The sequence below is a fragment of the Rhinolophus ferrumequinum genome, chromosome 12 (assembly GCF_004115265.2).
Source record: "Rhinolophus ferrumequinum isolate MPI-CBG mRhiFer1 chromosome 12, mRhiFer1_v1.p, whole genome shotgun sequence".
Lineage (NCBI taxonomy): Eukaryota > Metazoa > Chordata > Mammalia > Chiroptera > Rhinolophidae > Rhinolophus > Rhinolophus ferrumequinum.
Genome location: NC_046295.1, coordinates 56228875 through 56256809, shown reverse-complemented (window position 1 = coordinate 56256809; position 27935 = coordinate 56228875). Strand labels below are relative to the sequence as shown.

At 43.5% G+C, this 27935-nt stretch overlaps 1 protein-coding gene across 3 annotated transcripts; it reads right to left on the bottom strand.

The window, feature by feature from the left end:
- MSANTD3 (Myb/SANT DNA binding domain containing 3) lies at positions 1–27863 on the bottom strand. 3 transcript variants are annotated; one of them, XM_033123338.1, is made up of 3 exons: positions 27770–27863; positions 12060–12510; positions 1–5102 (listed from the first exon to the last, which is right to left on the bottom strand). In XM_033123338.1, the coding sequence occupies exons 2-3, from the start codon at positions 12475–12477 to the stop codon at positions 4693–4695; spliced, it is 828 nt and encodes a 275-aa protein (XP_032979229.1). In that variant the 5' UTR covers positions 12478–12510; positions 27770–27863; the 3' UTR covers positions 1–4692. The 3 variants fall into 3 exon arrangements, with proteins under 3 accessions (XP_032979229.1, XP_032979228.1, XP_032979227.1); XM_033123337.1 differs by lacking the exon at positions 27770–27863 and adding an exon at positions 27194–27331 and having other exon boundaries at positions 3930–5102; XM_033123336.1 differs by lacking the exon at positions 27770–27863 and adding an exon at positions 27361–27611 and having other exon boundaries at positions 4429–5102.
- Between the last annotated feature and the right edge of the window lie 72 nt (positions 27864–27935).

Genomic DNA, 27935 nt, shown 5'->3' with positions numbered 1-27935 from the left:
ACTAATCTTCACAACGTTCAAGGGAGGTAGATAAGTATTACATCACTTTCACAGATGAAGAAACTGAGGCAGAGATTAGTAAATTGTGTTGAAGGGCACACTGTATTGCACAATTAGGACAAGAATGTGTTGTGGTCACAGATCACTGGTGACCCTTCCCATGACTTCTGAGTCCCACCAACACAGAAGTCGCGGAGGCAGCACGGGAGCAACTTAGCGATAGTTTGGCCGGGCTAAGGCTACACTTCACCTTGTTGGTAGCAGATGTTGCCTATGCTGTCCTTTGGCAAGTATTTCCCTCACACCCATTCTCACACGACTACACTTCTAAAACGCGAGAGTGGAGTCGTCGTAGGTACAGAGGGAGGGCTTGGAGAAACAGGACCAGGAAGGAGGCAGACAGAAGGAAACACACAAATGATATCAAAGCGAAGGTGAGGAAGAACAGGGGGACCAGCTGGGAAGCAAGCAGCCCGACAGAAAGGAAAAGCCACAGCACACAAGACGTGTCATTCCATTTGAAAAGCTCAGACATCCAGAAATGCTATTAAAAGGGTAATTCTTAGCAATGACATTACAGAGCCACTCTTCATGGCTTTGCCAAATGTAATTATCAGGTCCTTCTGACATTCCCAGGGGGTAGAACCATTCCTTTCCCCTGGTCCAGACCAAGTGCTGATGTGATTGACCTGACACTCTGGAGGCTGCTGACAACTCAAATGCACTCTCCCCCATGCCACCTGTCTTCCTCCATTCTCTGTCTTCTTAAAAAAAAAAAGAAAGGAAAAAAAAAGACAATGCATTTTAAGAGTCAGCCTGAAAAATTCCTAGAACATTTCCTAAATTTTTGATGCATAATAGGGTAGGACTCCATGTTTGATTTTTGTAACGGGGCTGCAATAGACATACATGGGGTTTAACAGCCCCTCTCGGCCAATGCTCCTTTATACAACATGGGACATTAAAAAAAGAAAGACAGAAACTGAAATTTGTAGATGCCAACTGTCTAGAAAAGAATTGGAGCTCAAGGTAAAGAAATAATCTTTTTTTGTCTTCCTAGTGCGAAGTCATTATCAGAGATGGAGACCGACATGCCACCAGCTGCAATGGAAGTACTGATGGCAGAGGCAGTACCAATGAGTGGGGTGACAAGGACCCCAGGAGGAGGGGCTAAAGTGTCAGGTGAACAGGTGGAAGAGGCAGCACAGGCAGCTGAAGAGGCAGAAGTCAGAGCAAAGAGGTGACAGCCAAAGAGATGAGAGGAGGTGCTGCTGTTTGAGACTGAGTGGGAAGCAATTGCGCTAGTTTGTGTCTAGGCCTCTTCGAAGACAGGTCAGAGCCAGAAATCCATCCTTTCTTCCTTTATTTCAAGTAGCAGTATCATTCTTTTAGGCACCCAGCTTTCAAACGTTACCCCTCCCCACCAACAAAAGCAATCAAATGCCAAGCCTGACTGATCCCACGTCTGCAATGCCCTTCTCATCAGTCACTTTTACTACAGCCTCCTCTAGGTCCTCCCTATCATCTCACCCCAACCAGGGCCAAATCTTCCTACCTTGTCTCCCGGACTTCAGTCTTCCCTCAGTACCATCATCTAATCTTCCTCCGAGAGCACAATTTTGATCACATTGCTGCCCAATATGGAAACCCCCTATGTTCTCACTACCTCCCAATTATGTCTCAGCATCTGGAATCTTCAGTGGCTCCTTAAATCTAGTGAAGTTCCTCTCCTTTCCAAATCTCCACCTGCCAAAATGCCAACTCGAAAGACTTAGTTCAAATGCCACCTCCTCTGGGAGGCCTTCCTTCAGGTTTCTTAGCTCTTGGCTATAAGCTACAAATGCACTGCTATATGCTCTGATCAAGTACGTGACAACAGTGTACAAGCCTCACCTCCTCTACTGGGCTGTCCATGATTTAGCAGGGTGGGGGATGGTGAACTGTCTCTTAATATTTATCTGTCAATTATCTAGTGCGCCTACCAAGAAACAGTTATTGCATTTCCATCTCAGGTAAGGAACTTTCTCTCTTCAAAGAGAAATGGATTGGGATGCACCTGTTCATGAATGCAGACACTACAAATACCCTGTAGACCTGCTCTGACTCTCAGGATAAAACACATCCACAATAGAGTTTGACGGATGGGGGAGGGGAGCAGGCAGTTGGGACTATCTGTTTTCGAGTCAAGAGACCTGGGGCTGAGGTTCTGCTTTACCACTCGTTAGCTATGGGCCTGGTGGTTCTTCTCCGAGCATCGTTTCTGCACTTCTTCATGATCTCACAGGATTAAGGATCGAATGAAACACATTCGTGAACTTGACACCTTTTCAGGGTAAAAAGCTGCCCAAAACTGTATCAGACCAGGCCCCAACCCAAGTCAATCGAATCAGAATCCTCCGGCAACAGGACCCAGTGGGATTAATTATTTACAAAATCTTGTTTCTAATGCACAGCCAAGGTTGAAAACTACTGTTAAAAACTCCTAAATGCCACTAATAGTAGAACCAGGTGCTTTAGGCTGCTGGCTTAATTATCCTTGATTTGTTCAGTTAGGAAATAGTCTGATGCTTTTATAGTTCCATTATGTGTATGAGCCGTTTTTGTGTTGTTCTACGTTGTTGTTTGTGTGCTTAAGTGGTGAAGTCTTCGAGAATACTATCCAGCACACTGCTGTACACAAAAATGTACCTAACTCCCCAATTTCTTTTTTAGAATAAAAACAGCACAGGGTCCTCTAAAACATTGCTACACAGTAGTGTGGTGACCAGGGAAGCAAAACTGGCACAACCTGGGAGCTTATAAAAAATGCAAAATCTCAGGCCTCGCTCCAGAATCTGCATATTGACAAGATTTCCAGATGGATCAATAGGTGACGCAAAGGCAAACTTTTCTCAGTTCACACCTGTGTTCCCGAGGGGGCATGGAGAGTCAAGTTCTGTCTCCCATTAACCACTGAAGCTTGGGACTTTATCCAGATGCTTCTTCACTAAAAGGTCCATTAGGTAAAAACTAAGTTAAGAACACAAATCCTTACCAAAGTATCCTTCCTTTCAAAGACCAGTCTTCACAGGGTTTCTTTAAATAGCCAGTTCCTCTAAGGTACTTAAAAATAGGATCAATGTATAAAGTAAATTGATATCCATTTAAGTTTTACGCAGTGCATAAATGACAAGTATATGTGTACCTTACTGAACTGAAAGTCCCTGAAAACCCAAATTCCAGACCCATGAAGGAGGGAAGCTTAGGCAATGCAGTATACAGTTGCTCCCTGTTGACCCTCGGACAATTATGATGTCAGCGGTACGTACCCCAGACTATGCAGACCACCTATAGTCAAGGAGTTGTAGCAGATTCTGGACATTGCCTAGGCCAACTCCCTTGTTTTATGGAGAGGAATGACCACAGGAGTTACCCAAGGTCACAGAACACTTGAGGCAGAACCAAGCTCAGAACGTAGACCCTGACTCCTAGTGCTCCACGCCCTGTACATGTAGCCCCTGCCACACGTACTGCTCCTGCCCCACCACGTGGCCTTGACATTTCATTCTCAGAAGTTGCTGACCTGCATTGGCACGGAAGTGTCACTTTGCTTCTGCCAGCTACTGCTGTGCCCAACTCCCTAGGCTGCAGAAGAAGCTATATCCCAGCTTAACCAAAACATCCATTTAAAAAACCATATTTCCAAATATGTTGGTAATGGATTCTTAAAAAGCCCAATGCTAACTGCATAAACTACGTAGCCTTACGATCAGTTAGCACCAGGAACATGGTGAGGGAAGGGCCTTTCCGTAAGTGGGTAAAGATTAAAAACGAGGGCAACCATTAACTCAGTAGTACAAAGTAGGGAGCAAACTACGGAGGGAAGGCAAAACTGGAGCACAGTGGGGAAGGCAGCACCCTTAAAAAACATACACAGTGTGACTATAAAATTGCAAGTCTTTTCTTTTAATAAAACAAACATGACAGAACGTAGAAATCTAAATGAACATTTCTCCCTCACCGTAGCTACATCCTTAGTTCTAATAAAGCTACCTTTGTTGCTGACATTATTTGAACTCCTCTTTGGGGAAAGACCTTAAAAGGCAGTTTACGAGCCACATTAGAAAATAGCTTTCCGAATGTTGGGCTGCTTATAATCAGAAAATCCACGCTCAAAGGATGCCTCCGAGAAAACGAACAAGGTGCTGCAGCTCTCGTGGAGGTTTCCTAAAGACCTCTAGCAAGTGTTCTGAGCGACAGCTTCATCCCCGGAGACACATGTGGCCCCCCCCAACAGCCACTTTCAACAGGAGGGCATTCATTTGGATAGAAAAGTTCTGCTGTCTATTTTAAAAAAAAAAAAAAAAAAAGGAAAAAAAATCACCCACACTCCTTTATAGTCACACTTGCATTAAAAAAAAAAAATACAACAACAACACTCACACATGGTTCTTGTATGAATTCTAATTAAGAGACATTACATTCAGAATTATAGCACTCATAGTGATAATTTTCAGAAGACTGTGACAACTTCTTTGCCACGTAAGGGGTACATAGGGTGCAGCTGTTTACCTGAATGTATTCTTAAATAAGTGACTACTACCAGTCTAATTTTCCTAGTTGTAGCTCTGTTACAAGTTACTGACCACAAGTTCATGTTCCAGACTTCCTTTGCCAACACAGATTAATTGTACAAGGGAGCCACCCTCAGTCTTAGGGCGAATTGGGAAAGGGCCGGTTAAATGAGGAAACAGGCCATTCCTTGGTAAAAGTTTGTAGTTTTCTTTCCCAATACATCTTCTTTTTATTGAGAACTTCCATTTTTATCCTGTGTTCCTCCTCTGCCATCTCACACTCTCGCTCTATCTGCTGGATTTTGGCCACATGCACCTCATTCATTTGTATCAGCTGCAGTTGTAAGATGGACATTTGTTGATGGTGTTCTTCCTCATGCATCTTTTTTAAAGCACCTTCCTGAGAGGTTTTGCTCCTGTAGTTTTTATTGGCTGTTATTCTGACAGCTGAACACGAGGGTTCAGGTTGAGAGGTCCCCTCACATACTGGAAAATGTATGAACTCTTTCTCATCATCGCACAGTTCTCTATTTGAAACAGCAAATGATTCTGAAAAACAGTAGCAGAAAACATACGTTCAAAGATTTTACAGGCAGAGAGGAAATCATCCTATTTCAATGACAGGGTCCCCCATTACAGGATGTATCTGAAATAGCACCTGCGTTAGCCTGCAGGTGTACAGGTACGCTTGCCACACCTGACTTTTTAGAAACCCATAAATCCAAAGCAATTGTCCCTTAAGAAGTAATGATAAAGTGTTTTCATCATGTCATTTCTAGAACTGCGAACTATTGGAACAGTGGTCAAAGACTGCACTTATCAAGAACTGGAGACCTTGTGATGTGAATGTAAATTCTAAACCAAAGCGTGCAGAACTCCAAACAAGCAGAACACCACAGTACGAGGCCGACACTGGGTCTTCAGATTAAGTTCTCCCTTTCTCCTTCGGCCATGAACACTTAGGTTCCACGTGCATAAGGGCGCCATTGCTGTTTCCTGGTCACACGTCTTACCACTTCCCCTGGACATAAATAAATAAATGTTTACTTATGAACATAAATATTCTTCCTTGAAATGTGAGTCCACACTCCCTGGCTTACCTTCCTCAGCCTGCCATTCCTCTGCAATCTTCTGCCTCTGTGGTTACTGCTAACACTGCCATCTAGGGGTCAGTATTCAGATTCCAAAGACACTTTTCAGTGTCCCTCTCAGGTGCCCTCTTCCTAGCACTTGACAATCCTCCTTGAATGTTTTCCCCTCTATTAGCTTCCAAACCATTGCTCTCTCCTAAACTTCCTACAGCTTCCTTTCTGACTGCTCCTTCTCAAGTCTCCTTTCAGGACTCAGACTCTTGGTCCACCCACCCCTTACCTTTTAATATTCCCCTGAGGTTCTTATCTTTGGCTGTTTTTAATCCACCCTAAGTAACCGTCATAATCTGGATCCAACCCTCCTTTACCTTTCTTGCCTTACTCTCCAAAAGGGACCTGTGCACCCTTCAATCCTCCCAAAACTACTCACATTCTTAAAGGCCATGTTTTTCCCTATAATTCTTACTCATTGTTCCTTCAGCCTTATGTTGGGCTCACTATTTGCCACCCTAGTGCCACTCAAACACACTCTTATTCCAGTCTCCCTTTTTCAACCTCCCCACCAATTCCTAATTTTTTCAGGATCGATGCCCCTTGCTCTGTGAAACCTCAGCTCTCTCCTTTCTCTATATGTACACTTCTGTTGCAGAACTTAACGCATACCAGTATTCTTTTGGGACCATGCCTTATTCATTTCTTTTATCCTTGCGACCAATTACTTTGCTTTGTACACAGTGGATGCCTGGTAAATATTTACTGGACGAAGCCTTGAACAAAAGGGGAAGAGGGCATATGGATACAAAAGGATGCCACTTTCGATGGTGCCATGTTTGCACTGCTATTTTTATAGGGCTATGACACTGGTATCAATTAGGGAGTTTCAACAAGGAAACCACTAGCTCCACTAACCCATGGAGTCTTCTAGCTGTGACTCTAAGGCTTTTTTGTGAAGCTTTACACTTCCAATAATGAGAATCGTCTCCTTGGAGAAAAATATCAACTTATACACAAGAGTTGATTACATTGTTACATCCACTCCATTATTCCAGAAGATGAGATGCTGGGAAGGTTAATGGCTAGTGGGAGAAACCTAACTCATGATACTCTGTTAATAAAAGGAAAATGGCTTCTGTTTAGATTATTTCACTCCAAGGGGTTAGGTGAAAACCATAACTAGTCCTCAATTAAGGTTCAAGAAAAGGTAAAAATCTCACTTTTGAAACAGAAGTTCAAAAAGAATACTTCTATGGCACCCAGAGATAATGAAAATGTCTCCCTAGGAATCTTTCTCAACTCCATTGGCTCTGGCCTCAATTATATGTCCTCCCTTCAGGCTGCCACTGCCTCGTGGGCCTACCTCTGGCAGAGCACTTGTTAAAACAGGCAATTTAACTACCTCCCCTTCAGGTCTCTGAATACTTTGAAGGCAGAGACTACCTCTTATTCGTTGTCATGGAGGACCCAGCACAGGGCCTGGTACACTGCTCGGCATGTAAAAACTGTGTGGGGGATGAACTGGTTGCAGTGGGTCACATCCCTCCCAACACAGCACAACGGTGTAGAAAGAACAATGCTCTGTGTGGATAGCTGAGGCATAGAACAAAGGAACGGGAAGGGCTAAGAACAGGGTCCCTGAGAGGGCGCATTCGCTGCAAAGAGGATTACCTCATCCGTTTCCTCTCTCGTCTTAGATCTGAAAGTGCCTTCTCTGAAGACTGGACACAGATCTTTTTTGGTATCGTTCGCCTCTTTCCTCTTTGATATCATTCCAGGTGATACTCCTGAGTTCATGCCCACAGCGCTGCTCATCTCTCAATTTCTAAATGATCGTTTTTATCTCAACAATTCTAGGCTTTAGGGACCTGATGATGATGATGATGATGATGATGATGATGAAGACGACAGCAGCTACTATTTTCTAGGTACTAGGCTAGTGCTTCACAAGGATTCTCATTTAATCCTTACAACAACCCTCTGAAGGAGGTATTATTATAGAATACCAAACACAATAGCCAAAGTCATTTGGCCAGTTGAAAGAACCAGGATACCATCCCGGGTCTTCATCATTCCAAAACTCCAAACTCAACTACTGCAGCCTCTCACTACTTCACTTGCTCAGCTGATCGCTTATGTATCTTAAAATGCAGCCTCCAAGTTATATCCACTCCACGACCATCTATTATTAAAAATATAAGTGTATATTCCAAATTTTGACCTCCAAATTTCTCTCTGGAGCTATAAACATGAAGACAGTATGTTCATGTCTGGGAGCAGAGAAATTACTGTACTTTAACACTATTATTTTTAGTGTAAATGGGTGCTATCATTTAAATTTTAAAGAAAAATATCCAGGGGTCTTAAGAAGACTGGCAGAAGGTGGGACTTACAACTAGAGAAGCCCAATATAGTAATTAATTAACTTTCACTTAAATATTTGCTCCAATGAATGGAAGCTAGTGTTCAGATGGGTAGAATCTTCTCTTAATTAGAAAAAGACCATCCTGGGAATGGCAACCTGCTGCAAACATATACCACGTAATCTCTCTCCCAGGTAAAACAAAGCCACCCAAAGTAGAAAATACTCAATCTTGTGCAAAATGGATATGAAGGCCTAAGGACTTCCCTGGGATGGAAGAACAGTCAAGGGGCTGTTCTTTAATTTGGGTAATTTGAGTAAATTTACTATCAGCAGGAAAAACCTACTATGGCAATAAAAGAATGGGAAGGAAACTGAGTCCAGGCCAAACACCAGCTCTCTTCAACAGAACAAAGGAAATAGGACTAGCTGGGAGAATGGGTAAGGAAGACACGGTAGATGCGTACTACGGAACATCATGCACCAACTAAAACAAATTAGATTTACACACTGCAATGGGACTAGATCTTAAAACATTATTGTAAGTGCAAAAAAACAAAGGCACATAAAAGAATGGTATAGGACACAATTTTCAATCCATGTAAATTAAAATATACGCACACAAAACAGCAACACATGCTTTTAAGAACATGTGAAAGAATACACAACAACATTAGAATGATTAAGGTGTAGAAGAGAACGAAAGTGGTGAATGGGGATAAAAAGGGAATAAACATATAAGTAACACAAAAAGGGGAATTTTCATAGACCAAGACTGGAAATAAAACTCAGTCTCCTGTACTCAAGTTCTCATCCCAAAAGAATAGGGTTGGATTAAATAGTGATAATAGTGGAATGCAATAAGTAATGTTTGTGTTATTTAATTATATCTTTGAGTACCCATGATTGCATTATTCAACTATAGCTTTATAGTAAATAATAGCATATGAAATTAAATATAAGTTCTCTTAAGATATCTTAGTACTACTTGCAAGTTTCGTTTGCTTAAATGTATTTGACGTCTAGTCATCCTACCCTCCTGACCACTTCTAACAAATTTTATTGGTTCCCTTAGTTTGTTTTGCAAACCTGTTCCCCAAAGATAATCCCACTTATCTTAAAATGGGAGGTAAGTGTCAAAATTATCACGTATCATAAATCTGCAGGATATAAAATGTTTTAATATATTTAAGGGGAAAATACAAGTTTTTTGCAAATACATTCCTAAGTGTCAAACTTACATTTTAATATACAGATGTGCATTTCAAGAAAGTCATTGACAAAGCTAACAATATCCTGGGTACAGTGATCAAGAGGACAAAGTTGAAATCATCTCATGCAAAAAAATAGTTGGAGGGAGGCCTCTAGTGGAATACTGCGAGGTTCCATCCTGGTTAAATTCCAGCAAATCTCTGAGCACCTAATTCTGTAACAGGCATATTGTAAGGTGTTAGAACAGTGCAGTCCAATAGAAATATAATACAAGCTACGTATGTGATTTAAAATGTTTGTTTAGCCACATTAAAGAACTAAAAAGAAGTGATATTAATTGCAGTAATATATTTTTAAATCCAATATATCTAAAATATTATTATTTCAACATGTGATCAATATAAAAAGTATCAGTAAGATATTTTACATTCTTTTTTAATACTAAGTCTCCAGGAAACGGTGTGTGGTACTTAGATCTCAATTCAGTCTACCCTCATTTCAAGGCTTCGTACTAGCTTCACGTGGCTTGTGGCTACTGTATGGAACGGCACAGTGTTACAGATACTAACTAAAGTAAAACACACACACACACGCACCCCATGTGCCTAATACACACGATGTAATGAGAGCCATAATCCTACTCCAGATTTTCAACCTTTTTCCCACCAAGACCCAGAAGGGATGATTGATAATTCCAGCTTTCCTTTTTCTTTCTTGAAAGTAAGTTAAATACAAAATGAGTTGCATAACATTAAAGCTGTTTTAATGTAAAGAAAGAGTCCCAGTACCTTATCTATTGGTGTTAACAAATTACTCGGACACACTTCCCAACTGACAAAGCCCCATGGTTTTCCACCGCCCTCCAGCTCTGACCTGGAAACAGGAACAGGCAGCATTTGCCTATATTTGAACAATCACCAGCAACAAGAGAAGTCTCGTGTGTCATACGTGTACAAACATCCAATTTACAATAAATCTCTTTTACAAGGGAGTCTCTAGCAAATGTCACTACAATGACACTGAGAACCCATATTTATTCCCTTCTTGCTGGAAATTTATAAATTGTGTTTATGAATACATGGATTACATAATTTCCTCCAAAAAGAAAGAGAAAATTATGGAATGAACTTTATAGATCCTACCCTAGAATTTCAAAATGGGGAAATAAGACTATCCCCTTAGAATTGCCCTATGAAATCAATACACAATAAACCAGCTCAGAGATTTGTAAAGTGACCTGAAAGCAGTCCATTCCAGCATCCTCCTCAGTCACATCCCCCAGGGAACATAAGCAATTTGAAAAGCAGCCCTGTTGATTCACCAGCCTCCCTCGCCCAGCACCAGTCCCTTCGCTGTCTCACAGAGACTAACTGGCTCCAACGCCAGCCGGATGGAGAGTAACTGGCCAAAACTATAAACATCTCCAAAGCAAGGACACCGTCATTCAGCAGTGAGCCCCATCTGACACAGAAACAGCAAGGAGGGTAAGGGAGAGAGCTGGCAGTGCCCACGTAAACACTGTCTGCTGGGAGGTACCCTGGCTTGGGAACCGATGAATCAAAACTCAGGTACAGATTTCCTACACTGGAAAATAATGCATGAGGCTCATGATATTGACCACTATGGTTGCCCAGCTGGCTCCCTGGACTGAACCTTGGTCAAATGATCAGCAAGCAAACTTTTAATCATAATTTAGGTTCCCAGAATGACCTGCCAGGGGGAAATGATCTAAAGGGGGAAAAAAATATGCTACTCAAAATGTGTATTCAGTTCACTTGGTTATCTTTTTCACTCCATATGGTTAACATTCTTGGTTTCAGGCAGTTTCTTGTGATTTTTAATTAACCAGTCCCTCAGAGCTCAATCTACTCGGGGACCACTACTAAGTGAATGCCTCATCCTGCAAGCCAAAAATCAGATTTTCTTAGGCAAATGCTTGTTGGACCCTCGGAGTACCTTATGAGCAGTCCTCTGGTCTCCCCAGGAATATTCCTCTGCTTCACGGTGTGTCCTCTGCAAACTACAATGGATCTTTATATAAAATGGCCATGCTTATCTTCTTGGCAATTTACCTATATGCATTCCCACCCTCATCTTGCTGGACATGTTTCAGTAGCTCCTTAATTCCAACCTTTTAAAATTATGACACACTACCATTTCATTCTTAATTGTATGACTGTCTTTTCTTTCCCTAAGAATTCTGGATGATGGATTTTTCTCTTTTCAATGAAAATATATAAAACAAAACTGAATTTCTTCCAGAATTTCTCAAGTTCCCTGGAGTGCCACAAACCACAACTGTGGATCACAATATCATAATGGGTAGAAATGCTGGTTTTTAATCTCGGTGAATGCTAAATGGGTGTTTGCTCTTAAGTCTCTGTACTTAAGTTTGAAATAGTTCACTTTTTTAACGTGGCCTTTTGAATGATTTAATGCAGTGTTTTGTACATTATAGGTCCTCAAGAAAATGTTTTTTTTAAAAAAGATTGAGTGAATGCAATAAATCTTCAAACAAATCTACTTTAGTATATTGGGGATAGGTTGAGATAAACAATGAAGGTACTTCATTAATAACAACTTATGAACATAGTCCTTATCTCTCCTTATTCTTAGTTAATGATAGAAATAAGAGAGCTCTAAGAGAGACAGCACAAGGCTATGAACTTCTGTTTGTATGTACTGTATGTCTTGAATGTTCTATGTAATCAGGAGATTTTCAGTTGGGAAAGTCAAGTCTGATACGAAAATTTCTTTTTATAAAGTCCCTTAAAATTAAGGATTTTAAAATTAATCTGTCAACCTGGTACCCAGTGAGAACATGCAAGCTGGGCGTGGCACGGATACCTTGGGCTGCGGCCTCAGGGTGGTACTCCGGCTCTTCTTCCGGTGGGCTCTGCAGGAAGTAGAGCTGCTCCGGCAGCATGCTGGCAATCTTCTCCTTCCCTAGGACGTGGGTACTCAGAAGTGGGCTGACACTCCGTTTCACTTTCTCTCTCCTTTCATGCGCCATAATTTTTTTGGTCCGAGCCTTGATGTTCTCCCAGCACTTCTTCAGCTGTTTGAAATCCCGCAGTGACACGCTTGGCTGAGAGTTGTATTCGTGGGCAAGCGCCTGCCAGGTACGTTGCTTGAGTGCAATAGTTCGTGCATCGCTTTTCTTACATTCCAGCACATATTTGTACTTTTCTACTAAAGCAAGCAGGATGCTCTTTTCCAATTCTGAGAAGTATTTGGCAGGTTTTATAATTTCGTTGTTTTGCATTTTCCACTCTATTTCTTCGGGCCGTTAGCTATTCTGTAAAACAAAATTTGAAACAATAATTACAAACGCCAGCAATAAAAATGTCAGCAAATGACTTAAACGTAATCCTTGACGTGATTCCCTTGTCTGGAATACAGTAGTATGTTGTTTTCCGTTAATGCTGACTTATGATATTCTCAGGAAAACATTCAACAGTTTACTAGGAGTGGGGTTTTACTGCAGAGTAGACGCTCAGGTAGGTCCTCTGTTGTAGGTCTTGGCCGTTCTGTGAATATCTGGTATGTAACAGCAAAAAAAGAAAAGTTGAACATCTTTTGTGGAATTTCAATGTGGAACTCCAAGTTGTTCATTTATGGGTGCTTCATGTTAGGGAATTGATCGTTCCCCAAATTCTGAATGTTAGGCAGCTTTTAAACTTAACAGCTTTCTCCAAGTTTTGTCACAGCTGAAGACAGAGAAGCCACTGTATAACCAAATATAACAGATCATGTAAACACTGTCAAGATATTAGAATCATCAAGAAATCACCCCAAAACATCTGACGTCTCCATCACTATGTCTGTGACCTTGGATATGTGCACTCTCCTAAAAGAACCTCGGTTTCTTCATCTTTAAAATGAACACTTGGAATCTGTGATCCTTAAGGTCAAAGGGCCACTTTTAAAAGTGTACAGTCCTACGTAAATAATTTCTATAATTTCAGAGGTGAAAGGGCCTAGGCACTTACAGATTGAGCCCAATACTCCTCTTTTTTTTTCTGGATAGTTCATGTAAATGTAATCATACAATATGAGGTCTTTTGTGACTGGCTTCTTTGACTTAACATAATGTTTTAAAGGTATATCTACCTTGCAGCATGTATCAATATTTCATTCCTTTTTATTACCGAATATTCCATTTTATGGATGTAGCACATTCTATTTATCCATTAATGAATTTTTATTGAGCTAAAATTGATACATAACATTATGTCAGTTTCAGGTGTACAACATAATGATTCAAGATATACATATAGTGTATGTGAAATCACTACAATAAGTCTAGTTAACATCCATGACACCACACAACAATTTTTTTCTTGTGATGAGAACTTTTAAGATCTACTCTCTTAGCAACTTTAAATAAACAATACAGTATTATTAACTACAGTCACTATGTTGTACATTACATCCCCAGGACTTATCTATTTTATGATTAGAAATTTGTATTTTTTGACCTCCTTCACCCATTTTACCCACCCTCCACACTCCTGCCTCTGGCAACCACCAACCTGTTCTCTGTATCTATGCGTTTGGGATTTTTTTAGATTCCACCTATAAGTGAGACTGTATAGTATTTATCTTTCTCTGTCTGACATATTTCACTTAGCATAATGCCCTCAAAATGCACCCATGTCGCAAATGGCAGAATTTCCTTCCTTTTTGTGTCTGAATAATACATACATATCACGTTTTCTTTATCCCTTGTTTCAGTTGAAGGAACTAAGGGCCAGTGAAGTGAAATGCATCGCCCAGCATCACAAAGATGACAACTTGAGAAGTCAAGAACCTGGACTGTCCTAATAGTCTGATATTCTTTTCTTCCCCCTTAACACAGCAGATAATAGCCATTCTTATTATGCATATTCCTTTAAGTCTTTGTTTACATATTAAACTAAGAATTACCAATCATATATTATTTTAAAAATTCAAACTGACATTACATTTACTCCAATATTACTATTACCTACCTTTTTATATTTTTAATAAAAATTATGTATGTTTCACATAACGTAAATTTGATTTGATATACACATACATAGCAGAACAAATACTGGAGTCAGGCTACTTAACATATCGTCTCCTCACATAATTACCTTTTTGCATGTGATGAAAGCACCTAAAATGTACTCTCTTAGCATATTTCCAATATTCAATACAGAATCATTAACTATAGTCATCACACCTGTACATTAGATCTCTATACTTATTCATTCTGCATAACTTCAACGTTGTACCCTTTGTCCAACATCTCCCCACTTCTTCCACTTCCGGTCCCTGGTAAGCACTCTTCTACTCTCTGCTTCTGTGAGTTCAAATAGTCTGGTATTTTTAGTATCATTTCACAACTACCTTTTGGGCTCTCACCTTGAGTGACTTCAAACTATGACTCCCTTAGGTCATCTTGCCATCCTCCCCTGTGCGGAGCTAGCATTTTTCACACAATAGGTGCTTTGTGAATGTCTTATTCCACTGAACCTATATGCTTTTTTGTGACTCCATACTTTTCTCACATACTTTAATCACAGGACGTGTCCAATAAAATTAATCTCTCAAACACATTATGGCAACAGTGAATGCAGCGATAATGTAGGTGTTGCATGTTTCCCTTGGTGGAAAGGACCAACATGCCCCAGTCCTTCTTATGTTCTCCAAGCCTCTGGTCTTTCAGAGTAACAGGCAACCATTAAGATACTGATGACGTAGTCCATTTAAAACTGACCAACCTGTACCAAAAGAACTAGAAACTAACTTGAAAGGAATCCCATTGGCCAAAGATGGGACATTTGAATATCAACAAAGGCGATGGGCACACAAAAATTAATTAAATTATCCTTTTGATATTTGTGCATGCTTGAAAAGTTAGGGGGTAAAGGGCTGTGGCTTTTAAATTTATGGTACACTCATTTAAAATCACACTATTACAAGCCAGCTATTCACATACTATGCCTGGGGAGGGTTTACTGTAGATGTGAACAGCTGCAATCAGTTAGACCTGAAGCTAGAGGGGACTTAAGCCAGAAGAGAGAGCCTTGAAATTGAGGCCAAGGAGTATAGGCCTTACATGAGGGCAACAGAGGCTGACCAGCGTCTCCCACTATGTACCACAGCCTCCCAGAAGGTCAGGTTCGACTGAATACTGGGATCAGGGTCTCCACATACCAGATACCCTGTCTCACATTCATTGTGGGCACATCTGGTATCAAAACTCAAGATACTTTGGTGATTTGGCCCTCAGGTCTTGGGCAAAGCTAAATGAGGGGAAATTTATCTTTGGAGAGGTGTCCCTGCACCCCTAAATTCCCAGGCCTGTGCTTCAATCATACAGCTCTAATGTTCCTACAATGACCTAATCCAGACCCAAAGGTCCAAAATTAATTATTTGCCTTCATCAATGCTCCTATTTCCTATATATCAGTGTTCCCCAAACTGAAATTTATTAACACCCACCCCCTGTATCTCTTCTGCATTATCTCCATATGCCAAGATGTCTACGTCCAACTTTACTTCCTATGGTTTTTATTATGAAACCAATAGGTATACTGAACATTCTTAAACTACACAGCTCCCAGAGTAGATTCTGATGCCATTCCACAACCCAACTCCTCTGCCCCAGATGTCAATACACCTACCTTCCCTCATGCCCTCACCCTTTTTAAAAATTACTTCTATATGGAGTTAGAATCTGATCCACAAATGAAAAAGGGATTTTACCCCGTTTTGTTCTATTACAGGTAATGCTATTATATATAACAATATATATAATATATATTTATAGATATTTATATTATATACTTATATTTTATGTATATATAAAATATACGTGTATATTTTTTCTTTCTAAATAAATCTTTATTTTTCTATTTTTGATTATTTCTTCAAGGTAAATTGTTAGAAGAAGAATCGTTGCCACAAAAGATGAAAACACTTAAGACTTTTGTTACATCACCATCTGTCTGCCAGAAATGGTGTACCAATTTACATTCCTACTACTGTAATAGTATATCTGTTACCCCACTTCATTTACTCTTGCTGTTAACATTTTTAAAAATCTATGCCAACTGTGGAGGTAAAAAATGTCACTTCATTGTTTAATGATATATGAAATTCTAGCTCTCAGATAAACAAGTCACACTCTGAACAAAGTTCCTGTTATACTTGGTGGAATTCAAAATACATGGAATTAGTTCCAAGCAATTTAATAATTCTTCCTCACAATGTGTGCAGTACCATAAATTGCCACCAGGTGGTGGTGAACTCGTGTGGATTCTAAATTCACAAAGGATATTGCCCTGAAGTGTAGCCAGTTGAGTCTCTAATAACAGCAATAATAATAGCAGGTAACTTTTACTGAGCCTTATAATGTAGGTTAGGCACTATACTAAGTGCTTAATATGCATTATATCATTTAATCCTCCCCAAAATAGCTCTTGAGAGCATGATTTGTAGCACCACACAATACAATGCCTTCTGTTAAAAAAACAAAAAACAAAAAAAAACCCCCACCAACTTTATTCAAGTACGTACCAAATGAAATTATACAACTGCTCTCAAAAGCAAATACACAGAATTACCAACACCTGGGGGCCATTAATAGCCTATTAACTAAACTGTTATTTAATCGCTAGCTAAGTAAATCCAGTTACCAATTTGCTTTGCTTAATTTTGTAGAACAGCAGGCCTCCCTGGGCCATGTGGTTGCACTCTGCAGGGCTATAAAGGGATTCTGGTATAAGACAGTGTATCCCAAGCAACCCCTATGGAGTCTCAGCAGCCTCATGAAGTAGGCTGTTTATCTTCCTAATCAATTATTATTCCTATTTCCCAGATCAGAAGAGTGAGGCTCAGTGACTTGCCTGTGGCCACACAAATAATAAGTGGCAGAAATTGGATTCCAACTCAGGTCTTACTCCAATGCCCTTGCCACTGTCTGCTCTGCTTAGCTCTCTTCTTTCAGAGATAGTGACAGTCTCTAGTGCCCCGCTCAAAGTACATGTCCAATTACACAGCAAGGTAATTGTCAGCAGAGAAAGGGCTGAGAGTAGAACCACTTGGGGCAGCTGTGCCAGCTTGGGTCAGGCCCCATTGTGGTGGCTCTTCCCCTTCCCTCCCCACCCTATCCCTTCCTCCCTGTATGCCCCAAACCTAGGGCCCATAGACCCCATCCACACCCCCATCCAACTGTACCTCTCTCCCTCCAAGCAGAGTTCTGAAATAATTTCTGCTGTTGATCTGATAAGAATGTATGTTTGAAAAGTAACTGTAGAGATAATATAGAGCTTTAAAATGGTCCACTCCTCAGGGGACCGCGGACATTCTGCTTGAGCATCTGACTGGCAGTCCTAAGCAAACAAGCACTTTCCAAAGAGATCTCCAGGTAAAGCTTGTTCTAGGCTAGAAAGCACATTCTAGCTTAAAACTACTCAGCAATGTCCATAATTGGTTGTAGATGACAACATAACAAGCCTTCCTCGCTGATCAGCTTTTATTGGAGAGAGACTGGCCTTCCCTGCCCCCCAACCCTGCTCAGTATGGATTACCTTTTTTGACTGTTGTTCTGCTAGACAGAGTGCTACCCATTCTCCTGCCTGGTTGTTGTCCAACAAGCAGCCCAGTGACCCTCACACAGTGGGCCTCCAGCAAACATTCGATGAATGACTATATTCTGATATAGACGTAAAACTGCCCCTTTTGCACACACTGAGTATCATGCATGATAAAACATCAACACACTATAAACTGCATTAAAGTAAAAATGGTCAAATAAAATAGCAAAATCTAACTGCAATGGTAGTCCCCCCTTGACCTAGGCAAGGACCCATGGACAGGACTAAATAAAAGAGCTTGATTCCCATATGATAAAAGAACATAGAAGAAACAATCAGCACAATTCCCAAAACACTAACATTGACTAAACCACCAGAAGATTATAATAAGTACATTTAATATCCACCTAATACAAAAATCCATCTGTTATAACGAAATGTTTGTATTCCCCCCAAATTTTTATGTTGAAGCCCTAATCCCCATGGTGGCTGTGTTTGGATATTGGGCCTCTAAGGAATTAAAGTTAAATGAAGTCATAAGGCTGGCTGGAGGAAATTAGTGCCCTTATAAGAAGAGACACCAGAGAGCTTGTTCTCCCCATAACCCTCTAGAGCTCAGAAAGAGGTCATGTGAACACACAGAGACATGGCAGCCACCTACACATCAAGAGAAGAGGCCTCAGAATAAAACCTACCTTGCCAGCACCTTGATCTTGAAGCTCCTAGCCTCCAGAACTGTGAGAAATACATTTCTGTTGTTTAAGATGCCTAGTCTGTGGTATTTTATTATGACAGCCCAAGCTGACTAATATATTTTAAGTCCAATGAAGGATTGTAATGCAGGGTCTCTGGTCCCAATCCCCGCACAAGAACGCAGGATATGGTAAGACCAAAAAGGAACACCCACGGAGCCATAGATAGGAGAGTCATACCACTATATTCTCACTGGCGGCTGGGTTGGAGACACAGGAAGCAGGAGCCACACTACCCGCAACCTACCACCCACTTCTCTGCCAACCAACTAACCCCTTAGCCTAGCCTCAGCAGTTATATTAGTGGCCAATGGCTCACTGGTTACAGCTGACGGCCAACTAGCCTCAGCTGATGGCCATCTACTACCTGAGCAAGCACCTTTCCACATGAGGCCGAGAGCCTGGAAACTGCCCTCTGGGACTCTGTCCCCAAACCTCCCACCCAGGGTCTCGCCTCACAATCTACGCAGCAAGTGTCTTCTATGAGGGGCCCTGTGTCAGGAACCCAGCTCACGAGAAAAAGTTTCAGTCCAGTTCAAGTAATGTCCCAGGGGGTGTCCCTCGATGTCCACCTACTTTCTGGGCACAGCCAGGGTTTCTCAGGGTACCACCAGTCTTTCTGGGCACAACCAGACTTCCTGGGCAAAGCCAGGGTTTTTCAGGGCACCATGCTGGAACAATAGTGGTTCACAGCCAAGGTGCTTACATATTCTCGATGGCGGCCAGTCGAGATACAGGAAGCAAACATCCGCCTGCACCCCAACAAGGGGTCTTCCTGCACCGCAGTTTTGCTGGCGGCCAGGCAAGACACAGGAAGCAAACATCTGCCTGTTCCACCACACGGTGGCACGTTACCAAGCAAACAGTTAAGCGGTCCATCAAATCAGGGATGGAGCCAATTCCCCATAGTCCACAGTCATTTGCCAGGGTTGTGCATTAGCCTCACAATGTGTGTCCTCTCCGCAGGGTGAGGGTTCCAAGTTCTCCCAAACCTGGGGGTGAGGGACGACCTTGACCTCACCCACATCCTCCACCGAGGACTCAGCAAGCGTTTCCTGCTGGGACTACAAGTCCCACACTTGGGCTGCCTGAGCAAGCACTCCCCAGCCCCCAGAGCCGCAATGACCTTCGCTTTCTCTGGCCTATGCTGGTTGGAGAACCGTCCACATCTTCCCACCTCTCCATGGGGGTCCAACACCTGAGAACAGTGGTTACCGGGGACCACACACTGTGTGGGGGACACTTGTCCTCCTGCCCAGAGTCAGACATCATTCCTACCTGGCTGGAATCCTGCTCACCGCACCAGGTATCCAAATGGGTGGTGGCCCTGGCGCAAGACGACCACAACTCTAGGAGCCCACGGCAGCAGCAGACCAGCAAAAAGTAGGCAATGCCAATAGGGTGGTGTGCCATCCGGAGGCTAGAGAGGACCACCAATTCACAGAGGGGTCACGTTTCTCCCAGGCAGATTATGTTTCCTGCTCCCGGCGCCGCTCCTAACAGGTTTCCTGAAATTGAGCTTTCATATGTATAAACTGCTCCATTACCCGTTTGGGGATTCTGGCCTGCGCCGTACCCTGCTCGCTGCGCCATGTGTCATGCAGGGTGTCACGCGGGTATCTGGTCCCGCTCCCCACACAAGAATGCAGGATATGGTGAGGCCAAAAAGGCACACCCACGGAGCCATGCATAGGGGAGTCATACTGCTATATCCTCGCTGGCGGCTGGGTTGGAGACACAGGAAGCAGGAGCCACAGGATCCACAACCTGCCGTCCACTTGTCTCTGCCAACCAACCAAGCCCCTAGCGTTATCACGGTGGCTAATGGCTAACTGGTACAGCTGATGGCCAACTAGTCACAGCTAATGGTCACCTACTACCCCAGCCAGCACCGTTCCACGTGAGGTTGAGAGCCTAGAAACTGCTCTCTGGGACTCTGTCCCCACAAGGATCAAACTAAGTCCCAAAATTTGAGCAAAGACTACAGAAACTTGGCCAAATTTCTCTTCTACTTCCCTTCCTGGAAAAGGGAGTTCTTTGAAGTCAACACTCAGAATGGGAACCAGGACTAAAGATCTGTGGCACTGAGACCTTGGACAGATATCAGGACATTAGTGAACTACTGCTCTTAAAGTGAAGTGAAATGAACCAAGAAACCAAATCCTGACTTCAGCACTCACCTAATGTGACTTTGGACAAGTCAATTAACCTGCAATTCTTCACCTGTAAAATGGGATTCATATCCCCTACTGCTGTTTAAGATACCTAGTCCATGGTATTTTATTATGACAGCCCAAGCTGACTAATATATTTTAAGTCCAATGAAGGATTGTAATGCAGGGTCCTTGATCCCACTCCCCGCACAAGAATGCAGGAAATGGTGAGGCCAAAAAGGAACACCCACGGAGCCATAGATAGGGCTCCCTCTGCACAGCTATTCTGTATGGGGAGTAAAGAAGCACAGACTACCAATTCAATGAATTCTGTTCTTTCCACCCCTCCCACCCATATTACACTGTTTCAAAAAGTAGAATAATAGTCTATACACAACCTAGAGATGCTCCTTGATGATGCGGTTACATTCCGATAAACCCATTGTTAAGTTGAAAATGTTATTAGTCAAAAATGCATTACATACACCTCACCTACTGAACATCAGAGCTTAGCCTCGCCTACCTTAAATGTGCTCAACACACTTACATTAGCCTACAGTTGGGCATTTACTCTTGAGTTGCATCTCCAGAGTAATTGCCTTTCTCTTCTTCTCAGCAGAAGGAGACACAAATAGGTATTTTATAGACATGACTGGATGTCAAAACACAAAATACAATATCCAAAAAATGCCGGTAACACAGTATACTGCGGAGTATCAGTGGTTTACCCTCGTGATTGTGTGACTGAAGAGGGCTGCAGCTTACTCCCACTGTCCAGCATCACAAGAGAGTAGCATATCACTTATCGCTAACCCAGGAAAAGATCAAAATTCAAAATTCCAAGTAGTTTCTACTGAATGCGTATTGCTTTCGCACCAGGGTAAAGTAAAAAAAAAAAAAATCACAAATCAAACCATCGTAAGTCGGGACCATCTGTAGACTCAAATACTTATTGGCTCTTTTATTTCATAGACACGCAATTCAACAAATACATAATACCGGTAACTCCTGCAAGAGGCTCAGTACTGTCCTAAAACACGTGGGAGATACAAACACAGACAGAACCCTCTAGCCTGGAAGGAGCGTTGGCATGCATAAACTGGTAACCAAAAGGACAGGCACGCTGAAACAGACACCATAACGGAGGACAAATGCCTTGGGCATTCAGAGGAGGGGAGAAGTTATTTGCATTCTTAATGAACAAGGGGACATTTGAGCTAGATCTTTAAGAATGTATAGAATATGAACAGAGTTGAAGGGGATCATTGAGATCAATAATTGATAAGAATGGGCCTGGACTCTGAGCAGTGACCATGTTCATACAAAGGAGGAGGTGCACACCAGAGACTGTTTCAAAGCAAGAATGACCAGGACATGTGTGTGTCCACACTAGGGTCGGAGATCAAGTGAAAGGAGAGGCAAAGAGGATACACAAGGATTAACCGAGCACGAATGTGCAGGCACCAGAGGGGTATTCCTTAAGATCGAGGAGATCCTAGACCAATGAAGACATAACACAGCGGACTGTGGATGGGCTGGTGACAGGCAGTGTGATAAGCACAGTGACAGAGAGGTGCCCAGGGACACGACTCCAGGATTGGGGGGATCCAGCATAAGAATTCTTATTAGAATAGATTGGCATTAGAAGTAGCATTAGAACAGAGTGGGACCACAACTTGGGAAAGACTGAAAAAAGGAATGTATACAAAAATAGTGGGTGAGCTGCAAAAAATGTGGCACCCATATCCTGAAGGGAAGCCTCGCAAAGGGTTATGGGTGATCAACCTGCTCTAAAGAGATAAAAAGCTATTTCCTGTCCTCATCTGTTGACTCTGTCTCCTGACTCAGCATCCCCCAAACAACCTTTTTGGTGAGCAACATATATCCTAATATGCTAAAACTAAAAAGGGACCTCAGGCCAATCCTCTTGCTTTATAGATGAGGAAAACTGAGGCTCAGAGCAAAATAGGGGGCTTCCTGGGGCCCTAGTAACAGAAGAGGGCCTAAAAGTGAAACTCTTCTTTGGAAGCCTCTCACTATCAGGTTGCCCTTTGGCTAGGGACCCTCAAACCTCCCCCCATTATCCCATCTGAAAACTCAAGGGCACTGCTTTTATCTCCAACACTCATTTTGTGACATTAGGCAAGTCCCCTTTCTTCCCTGTCAATTTTTCATCTCTAAATATAAAGGTAAAGTGAGTGTTCTCTAAAGTCCCACCCAGAGTTGGCAGTGCCTGCTAGCACAGCCGCTACAGTGGTTTTTCTGCAACCTTATTTCCACAGTTCTTAACAAAATATGCACAGATGGTCTTTCTGATCATTTATAAGGCTAGTGGACCTACTAGCCAATGGAACGAGAACGCTGCAACAGAATAAAGTGACTTTAGCACTTTAGATGATTGAAGGCCCATACTTAGGTTTAACTCTGTAGCTTAAGTAGTTCTAGGTGAACTGTCTAAAGCAGGTGATCAGATCTCGTTCACTGCTGTAGCCTCAGCTCCTTAAAGAGTGCCTGGTACACAGTAGGCACTTGATAAATATTTGTGGCATATATGTTGAAACTAACTGTTTGCCATTTGCATTTTTTACTAATTATATCTAGATGTTCTGCTATCTTAAATTTCCCCTTTTATAAAGAACTAATCATAACAAAAATAATTTCTGGCTTCTTCTTACAAATACTATTGTATTCTACGGTAAATTTTTAAGAGCCATACAATACGACTCTGATGCTTTCAGGATTTCATCTCATCCAGAGGTAAGAGTAATCAGACATGACTGTTCCTGTGCACACCTGCCCGTACCTGCTTTTGCATGTTCAGACCTGTCTACCCAGGATGGTCACCTATGCCCTTTCGTCATCTTCCTTCCCTTCAGAGGGCTTTCCAGTCTGAAACCTAGCACGGAATTTGCTTCCTCTAATGCATTGCCTCTTTTTCCCCTTCACCACCCACTCCAGGCGATCTTGTAACTTGGAAGTGTTTATTTTTACCATCTGTGTCTGAGTGTGACTGTGAGTAGAACCAGCCTTGTGTTTAAGGCAAGAGCGCCCACCTCCAGATCTTCCTCCCTCACACCCTTAGTTTCCTCTATAAGCCAGATGACGGTTCTTATGACCCCTTCCTCTCCCTCCCCTGCAGCTCCATCCTAAAAAACCTTCCCATGCCCACCCCAGCTTCTCTGAAATTCCCTTGAAATCAGTATTATTCTCCACAGAAAGCGCTTTTACAACACAGAAAGTCCCCTCATGTAGGTGTTCCCACTTCAGTCTGCTTCTCGCCTATGAAGACTTTCTCTTCTATTCCCACGACTTCAGAGCGACAGCCATCAGCTCTCAAATCTCTGGGCCCAGAATCCAAGTGTTTACTTCTTACTGCAGCACTCAAAATCCCGTTACTGCAACCTATACCTGTCCTCCAGAGTCTCCCCTATCTGAGGCTGAGCTCCTGAGGTTTAGAACTACGTACTACATTTTGTTTGTATCTATAGCACGGAGTAGATTCTCAGGGTTTGTTCAAAGACAGTAGAGGTGTCAGCCTCATGCTCTCTCCTCAGCAATACACACGTTTCCAGTTGTCTACTAGCCACCTCTACCTAGCGTCCATTATGGGCACCTCAAAAATCTCCAATTCTCCATAGCCAAAAGCAAATGAATTACTCCCCTACCTCCAAAGCTCCTGATTTCTGATGATTTCAACCACATCAACTTAGCTTCTCAAAGCAGAAACCACAGTGTGCTCTTCAGTCACGTGTAACCAGTCAAGGTCACTATACGTTTTACTTCGCTATCTAATCTCTTCTCTCCCGTCCTCACCGCCATGGCTAAGGTCAGGCCACCCCTAGTCTCCCACAATGATCTCTCCAACTGCCAGCCCCTCTTCCACACAGCTACCGGAGGATCTTCCTAAAACACAGGGACCATGCCACAGTCCAGCGTGTAAATCTCTGACATCTCCCCCACTGCCTACGTGACAAAGTCCAAACTCCCCACACGGCAGTCAAGACCTTTGCAGATCTGGCTCCGATTACAGTACCCTCTTCCCTCCACCCCACCTTCTCCATATATTTTTCAACCCAGCCAGACCTAACGACCTTCATGCCCTTGACCCTCTGTATTCTCCTGCCTCTGTACATGGGGCTTCCTCTGGCTGGAATCCTTTACCCCAAGGTCCCAGGGCTCATTTTCATCCTTCAAGATCCAACTCCTGTGTAATTTTTGTAAAGCCTTCCTCAACAAATACTCAGGCTGTTGTGTTTATTATAACAGCTTCCTTCTAAAATGAATTTGAGGCAACTGACAAACTATGCACAAACTGCAACTAGATTTTCTTTTTGAGAGAATATCAGGGCAGGACAAAATATAGGTTAAAAAGATAGAATCTAAGGGGTGGTGTAGCATTCAACATCTCTATTATAAGGTCTCACATTCATCTTGTTAGAGGTAGATTGGCCCTGAGTTTTCTATCCAGAATGAGTTAGTTTCTCCTCCATGAGATCACTGCCAGTTGCATATGACTGTACCACAGCACTTCCCATGTTTTTTGTAATCTGCTCTGTGTCCATCTCCCCCACTAGACTGGGAAATTCCGAAGGGAATACATAATTTCTGACTCATCTCTGTATCCTTGGCATAAAGCATATGACTCAGCATACGATTGGTGCTCAGCAGACAATTGTTCAACAAATGTCACCATGGACAGAGAATAGCGTACTAGTGTTTGTTGAACTCCCCACCACGCATTTGAAAAAAAAACATTGTTTTATCCTCACAAAAAATTACATGGCTGAGAAGTGGCAGAGCTAGGATTCAAACCCCAGACTTTCCATCTCTCCAAAGCAACTGCCCTTTCCACTTACTATGCATGCTGTTCCCTACCTTCACCATCACCATGTGCCTAATTACCCCCTCCATCAAGCCTGGTTTTAAAATAACTCTTCTCCAAGAATCCTTTCCTGCTTACTCAGGAGAAAAGTGAGCCTGAGTCCAACCTTGACCTTCCACAGCACTCAAGTAAGAATGGTCACAAATTGGGAGAAGAAAGGGTGCCTCCTTGGGAGCTGAGAACTGAGCAGTCTGCTTCGGTACTGTGCAGACGGTGCTGTGAAGTCAGCTCCTCCTTCTACTCTCTTTCCCCTTAGTGCAGTCCCTAGACCTTCCTGCTTTTCTTTTCCTTCATTCAGGGTCCAAAGCATTCCAGTTCTCCCCAATAATCTCCTCAGGCCCAATGTTTCTCTATCCACGTGAACTATGTTCAAAACGCACTCACTCATTACATCAGTTAGGTCTCTGTAATTTAAGCATCTTATCTACCTTTAGTGCTGGTGAGTGTCCCAGTCTCCTCAAACACATTAAAAGAATTTCAGGAATCATGAGAAGGGACGATGATATTTTAGGAGGCCCAATCACTTGGCTCTCAACCCATCTGAATACTTTTGGAGTGGCCTGGGAGTAAGAGACAACCTGTGTTCTCACCCAGCATCCCTCCTACTGCCTATTCCCCCTCCCCCAACACACCTCCCACCCCTGGCAGGATGCCTGGTCTCTAAGGGCAGGATGGAATCCTGATCCAGAATTCTGCTGGCGTGGTAGACCCTGGTCCCTTCCTCAACATCCTCTTTCAGAGCTTCAGAATCCTTCCCTCTCCCCCTAATCTACACAGTGTCTCTCTCTGGCACCAAACTCCCACAGCAGCCCTCTGTCCTAACTCAGGAACTATGTTTTTGAATTAACATTCAACAATTTCCTTGGTAACATAACCAACTTATCAGACATGCTATTATCCTACCTCTGGTTTTTAACGTGTGACAAATATGTCACTGCTATAACCACTCTCCTGATAATGCAGGAACATCTGTAATCTTAAATGTTACCACACCTAAGAAACACTCAACCTTCTGAATCACAATAGGGAGACTAAATTCTTCAGTTTCCTACTCCTAAATAAAGATTATGCACGCAATTTACAGTAGCCACATCATAGCTCCAGTGTGATGATTTAATTAGATAACTCATGCCAACTGTTAGTACCCAGGGCCTGGTACACAGAAAGTGCTCAAATTTAGCTATTATCATTGACGTACATTCTCTCTCCTACAATAGCACCTGGAAGTAGGTATTACACCACACACTCCACCCGCATCCCACTGCACCCCCATTTACAAAAGCAGAACCAAGGCTCGGAGTAAAGAAGCTTTCCCAAGGTCAGGCGGGCACGGATGTGATGCTGGGCCCTCGGCCTCCGAATGAGGGACCCCTCTCATTCATGAGGGACCCCTTGGACTGGTCACAAGGGGTTTTAAAGGGGACAAGTATGGAAAAGCGAGCACAGCGCCCGTCTTATAGTGGGGACCCCAGGATGGGAAGATTGAGGCACTGCGGCTCACATGGCTTTCTCCCAAGTGGCTCCTCCGGGCCGGGGGTCCAGAGACCCCCATCCAGGGTGCGCAGTTAAATCTCCCCGAGGTCCGCGCCCCGGGCTTTGTACGCCGCAGGCCGGCCCGACTCACCGAGTCCCATCGCGGCGCGCCAAGGCGGCCGCCCGGCCTGCAGGGCAGGGGTAGCGGCGGCTCGGCCCGGAAGCCCGCCATGCCGGCCCGCGGTCCCCGCACGCCCTGCCCGCGCCCTGCACCCCTGCCTCTGCCCGCTGCGGCCCGCACGGCTGGGAGCCTCCTACCTGCAGGGGCGGCGCGGCGCGGCGGCCGCGGCGATCGGAGGAGGGGCCGGCGAGGCGCTAGCGCGGGTGGCCTCGGCTCCTCTCGCAGGCTGGGCCGCCGCCAGGAGCGCCGCGGGCTCCGGAACGCCCGGCGGCGGCGGCGGCGGCGGCGCGCCCCCGGCCGGCCAGGCCCCGCCGCGCGCGCTGCGGCCACAAAGCCCGGGAGCCGCCGCCCCCTCGCGGGCCGCCAGGCGCTACCGGTCGGTCGGCGCGGAGCAGGGTGGGAGCGCGGCCCCGCGCAGTCGCCACCTCCCCGAGCTGCGGCCGTCGGCCTCCCGGGAGGCTCGGGGCGGGGCGCGCGGTGTCCCCCACCGTCCCACCCTCTTTCTCTGTGCCGACATCCTTATGCTGATTGAGTTCCCTTTCCCACCTTTGCGGAGGAGCGCCTGAAGGGCCTGAAAAACTGTTTCATTTCCATGGACAACAAAAGAATGCGTCTGTCACAAGGCATTCGGCGACTATGGACAGGAGTTAGCTCAGTCCAAGACCCTGTCTGAAATGGGCCCCTTTTCTTTTGAGACTCCCTGCTACTTAGA

What these genes read in the sequence shown, in the direction of transcription:
- MSANTD3 (XM_033123338.1), bottom strand. Translation starts at nt 12,477, where the DNA reads ATGCAAAACAACGAAATTATAAAACCTGCCAAATACTTCTCAGAATTG. An exon ending in CCCTGAGGCCGCAGCCCAAG is followed by an intron (nt 5,103 to 12,059) that starts GTATCCGTGCCA and finishes ACTGTTTTTCAG; the next exon opens with AATCATTTGCTGTTTCAAAT.